Here is a 5,180-nt window from a genome sequence, read left to right on the forward strand (position 1 = left end):
CCTTATTTATTATTTTTATGTGTATGAGTGTATTGCCTGCATGTATGTGAGTGCACCCATGTTGTGCAATGCCGAGGAGGTCAGAAGAGGGTGTTGGATTCCCCTGGAACTGGAGTTAAGGATGGTTCATAGCTGCTATGTGGGTGCTGGGACTCGAACTCCTGATTCTCCATTCTTTGACTTTCGTTTTTAACTTAAAAAAAAATTCAATGTGACTGGACGTGGTGGCACGTTAATTCCAGCACTTGGGAGGCAGAGACAGGCAGAATCTCTGAGTTCAAGGCCAGCCTGGCCTACATAGTGAGTTCCAGGCCAGCTGGGGCTATAGGGAGATCCTGTCTCAAAAATACAAAAAAAAAAAAAATTAAATGCACTTTATTTATTTGTGTGCATATGCACACATGCCTGTTCTAGGGTGTGTGTGTGTGTGTGTGTGTGTGTGTGTGTGTGTGAAGGTCAGAAGACATGTCCTCTGAGTTGTCTACCTTGTGGGTCCCAGGGAAGAAACTAAGTTATCATGCTTGTCTGGAGAATATTTACCAGCTGAGCTATCTTGCTAGTCCACTTTTTTGGTCTTTTTGAAGCAGGGTCTCCCTGTAGCCCCAGCTGTCCTGGAACTCACTATGTAGACCAGGCTGGCCTTGAACTCATGGAGATCCTCCTGCCTCTGCCTCCCATGTGCTGGAGGTGTGTGACACCATGCCCGTCTTTTTAAATCTTTTTTGAGACAAGATCTCCCTGTTGTCACAGCTGACCTGGAAGTCAGGGCTGGCCTTGATCTCACAGAGGCCTGCCTCTGCCTCCTGAGTACTAGGATTTTAGGCCTGGGCCACCTTATGCAGCTGTCCCACATTTTTTTGCCCTTAAAAACAGTTTGGGTCTGTGGATATAGCTGAGGGGGTGGAGCTCTCACCTAGCATCTTGAAAGTTCCAAGTCTGTCTCCAGGTACCTCGATTCAATCTCCAGTACCTCAAAAGCAATAATAATACATGAAACTACCTTGTAAATAAATTTCAAGTTGCTGTATCTGTAGAGCTCCCTGGTTAAATGGCAAGTTTGAGACCAGCCTTGGCTACAATAGGGAGTTTATGGCCATCATAGTCTGCTGGGTGAGACCCATGTCTCAAATCAAACCAAGCTGGGTGGGGTGGTACAACCGTTAATCCCAGAACTTGGGAGGCAGAGGAAGACTGGTTCTCAGTGTAAGTATGGAGGCCAGAGGACAACTTGCAGGAGTCGTCTCCTACCATGTGGTTTGCAGTGATGGAAATCAGACCATCGGGCTTGGTGGCAGGCATCTTTATTCACCGAGCCATTCTCAACAGCTCAAGATTTATTATTATTATTATTGTTTTGACAAGGGTCTCATTATGTAGCCCTGGATGGCCTGTAACTTATAGAGATCCACTTGCCTCTGCCTCCTGAACACTGGGATTAAAGGTATGTGCCACCATGCCTAGCAACTGAAGATTAAAAAAAAAAAAATTTGGAGCTGGAGAGATGGCTCAACCCTTAAGAGCACTGGCTGTTCTCATAGAGGACCCAGGTTTGAATCCCAGCACCCACATGGCAGGGAACAACTGTCCTTAACTCCAATGCCAGGGGATTTGGCGCCCTCCTCTGACCTTCACAGGCATGACATGGGTGCACTCATGTGCATGCAGGTAATACACTCATACATATAAAATAAAAATAATAAATAAAAATTAAAAAAAATTTCTCAGTTCCTGGTAATATGGCTCCCAATTTCAGTTACTCTGTAGGCTAAAACAGGAGAATCTTAAATTCCAGGCCAGCCTGGGCAACATAGCATACCTTTATTTAAAATAAATAAATAAATAAATAGCAGAAAGAAAAATTAAAAATTTTGGTGGCACAGGCTTGTAATTCTAGCACTTGAAAGTTGGAGACAGAAGGATCAAGAGTTCAAGGCCAGCCTGAGCTATATGTAACCCTGTCTCAAAAATCCAAAACAGATATGGGGCTCTAGAGGTGCCTTAGCAGTGAAGAATTTGGTTCCCAGCACCCATGTTGGGCAACTTACTCCCTTCTGTAACTCCAGTTCTAGTGGATGCGATACCCTCTTCTGGTCTTCTCAGGCACACACAGACACTTAAAAGAGTTTTTTCTGTAATCTAAAAATCACACAAAAAGCCCCATGTGATGACACACAGCTTTAATCCTAGCACTCAGGAGGCAGAGGCAAGCAAATCTCTGAGTTTGAGGCCAGCCTGGTCTACATAGCAAGTTCCTTGCCAGTTTGGGCGATAGGGAGACCCTGTCACAAATACCACAAAACAAACCAAAAATTTCCCCCTAATATGAATTTCCCTAGTTCCATTCCAAGAAATTTCTTAATAATTGCATTGATTCAGTATTTGCTTTGCAGGAATTTATGTTGATGCTGTTAATACCCTGGGCCAGTCAGCACTTTTTGTTGCAGCCTTATTAGGCCACATGAAATTAGTTGATGTTCTGGTGGATTATGGATCAGACCCAAATCAGTAAGTATGATACTATCAATTTCTAGAAATAAGGAGTATTTTTTTTTTAAATCTCTTTTCTTGAGACAGTCTCACTCTGTATTCCACGCTGACCTGAAACTCACTGTTGAACTCATGGTAACCCTCCTAGTTCAGTCTTCAGAGTACTGGTAATACAGATGTCAGTCATTATGTCAAGCTCTAAGATGGTATTTTTTTTTTTTTTTTTTTGGTTTTTTTTAGACAGGGTCTCCCTGTAGCTTCAGCTGCCTGGAACTCACTCTGTAGACCAGTCTGACCTTGAACTCACAGAGATCCGCCTGCCTCTGCCTCCCAAGTGCTGGGACTAAAGGTGTGTGCCACCACGCCCGGCTAAGATGGTACTTTTAAATTTTTATTTGTTTTCTATGTGTATGAGTGTTATGCCTGCATGTGTGCAAGTGCACCCATGTTGTGCAGTGACAACAGAGGACAGAAGGGGGCTTCAGATCCCCTGCTGCTGGAGTTATGAATGGTTGTTAGCTGTCATGTGGGTGTTGAGATTCAAACCTGGGTCTTCTGTAAGAACAGCCAGGACTCTTAACCACTGAGCCATCTCTTCAGCCCCACACAGTGCTCTTTTTAGAAAAAAAAAAATCATGATCTTGTGTGCATGTCCAAGCGTGTGCAAGCACACCGCCGTGCATGTGAAGTCTTGGCATTCTTTTTCTTTTGTTTTTCAAAAAAAAAGCAATTTATTATCAAATTGCATTAAATTCTTAGAACAAATTACAGTTAAATTTTAAGTAAAGGTCTTATGAAAATGCTTCCCACATTATTATAGCCATTTTCAGAGACTGTAATGATTTTGGTTGTTTTTAAGGCTTTGTAACATGGGATTTCTGTTGTCAGCCTTCTCTAAACTTCTTCAGAGACATATTTTTGTCTGGATTCTGGGGGTTGAACCTTGGACTCTGATCTTTGAGCCATGCCCCTAGCTCTTATTTGACAAAATATTAAAAGAAAGAATCTTTATTAATTTTTGCTATGTCCACCATGACGGGTTCAGAGAATCCTTGAAGAGAGATGGTGAAACATGAAGGAAGGATTCAACACTTAATTAGAGTCTCAAGAGTGGGTGACTAGGAGACATTCTGCTGAGGAACAGAGGCCCCGAGTTCCACTGTGTATTTATTGGCAAATTGTGACTTTTACTTAGTGCAGTCAGTTTTGAGAAAACTTCCTCAAGACTCTAGGTTTTTTTTTGTTGTTGTTTTTTTTTAATTTTATGTGTATGAGTATATTGCCTACATGTATGTAAGTGCACCTGTGTCATGAAATGCACGGTCAGAAGAGGGTGTCTGATCCCCTGGATGGGGTTACAGACAGTTGTTAGCTACCATGTGGGCCCTGGGAACCAAACACAGGTCCTTTGCCATTGAGCTATATCTATAGCTCTTAAATAATCCTCCTCCTCCTCCTCCTCCTCCTCCTCTTCCTCTTCCTCCTCCTCCTCTTCTTCCTCTTCTTCCTCTTCTTCCTCCTCCTCCTCTTCTTTATCCTCTTCCTCTTCCTCCTCCTCCTCCTTTTTTAAATAAAAGCATTCATGTATGTTGGGTGTAGTGGCCCATGCCTTTAGTCCTAGCACTTGGGAGGCAGGGGCAGGCGAATCGTTGATATCGAGGTTAACCTGGTCTACATAGTGAGTGCCAGGCCAGCTGGGGCAACAGGGAGACCTGTTTCAAAAAGATTAAAAAAAATTATTTATTGCGGGTGAGAAGGAGAGGAGGGATACCACAGCACTTCCGATGGTCAGAGGAGCACTTAGTGGACTTTGTTATCAACTTTCACCTTGAGGGTCCCAGGGTTGGAACTCAGGCTTTGTGGCTGATAGCCATTTCACCTACTATTTCTTTCACTGGAGGAAATGGGTCTTTGCGTGTAATTGTGAGGCCCTCACTGCAGAGTCCTGTGAGGCCTGCTGTGGCTGGAGTGTGGAGCTATGCTGGCTGGCTGATGAAGCTGTATTTGCCCAGCACTTTTCCATCATCAATGAGTTGGTAGTGTTTGTGCTGCCGCTGCTCCAGGGGTTGCTGGAGCATGCGCTTCAGTGCCAGCTCAAAGCTCAACCCCTAGGCTTTGATGAAGATTGTGGTCTGGTGGCACTGGATCGTGAGAAACACTGTCAACCCAGTATCTTCTGTCTGAACTTGTCAGTGCAACCTCTTGGTGTTTTCAGACAGTTTTCCTACACAGTTGTGGCTAGCTTGGTATTTTAAATAATAGAGATTCTTCTCAATTTCAGTGGAGAGATGGGCTAAGATGAATTTCAGATGATTTTAGTAATGTTGGCTGCCCACAAATGGAGACGCTGTGATGAGAGATCCAACAGCAACCCCTTAAATTCTATTTATTTATTTATTTACCTGTAGCCCTAGCTGGCCTGGAACTCAGTGTGTAGACCAGGTTGGCCTCAAACTCAGAGTGATCCACCTGCCTCTGCTTCCCAGGTGCTTGGATTAAGGGCATGTGCCACCACATCTGGCTTCCTTAAGCTCGCTTTCTTTCTTTCTTTCTTTCTTTCTTTCTTTCTTTCTTTCTTTCTTTCTTTCTTTCTTTCTTTCTTTCTTTCTTTCTTTCTTTTTTTTGTCTTTTTGAGACAGGGTCTCCCTATAGCCCCAGCTGTCCTGGAACTCGCTATGTAGACCAGGCTGGCC

The 5,180-nt window shown here is 43.7% G+C and overlaps 1 protein-coding gene across 1 annotated transcript in view; it reads left to right on the forward strand.

Annotated features, from left to right (window-relative positions):
* Window positions 1-5,180, forward strand: part of Tex14 (testis expressed 14, intercellular bridge forming factor) — a 128,572-nt gene that overhangs the window by 4,005 nt on the left and 119,387 nt on the right. The window contains exon 2 of the mRNA XM_029568096.1: window positions 2,391-2,505. Within this exon, the coding sequence (XP_029423956.1) occupies window positions 2,459-2,505 (47 nt within the window). The 5' untranslated portion in view covers window positions 2,391-2,458. The remainder of the gene's footprint in view (window positions 1-2,390; window positions 2,506-5,180) is intronic.

Source organism: Nannospalax galili, unplaced genomic scaffold, assembly GCF_000622305.1.
Source record: "Nannospalax galili isolate Female #2095 unplaced genomic scaffold, S.galili_v1.0 scaffold879, whole genome shotgun sequence".
Classification (NCBI taxonomy): Eukaryota; Metazoa; Chordata; class Mammalia; order Rodentia; family Spalacidae; genus Nannospalax; species Nannospalax galili.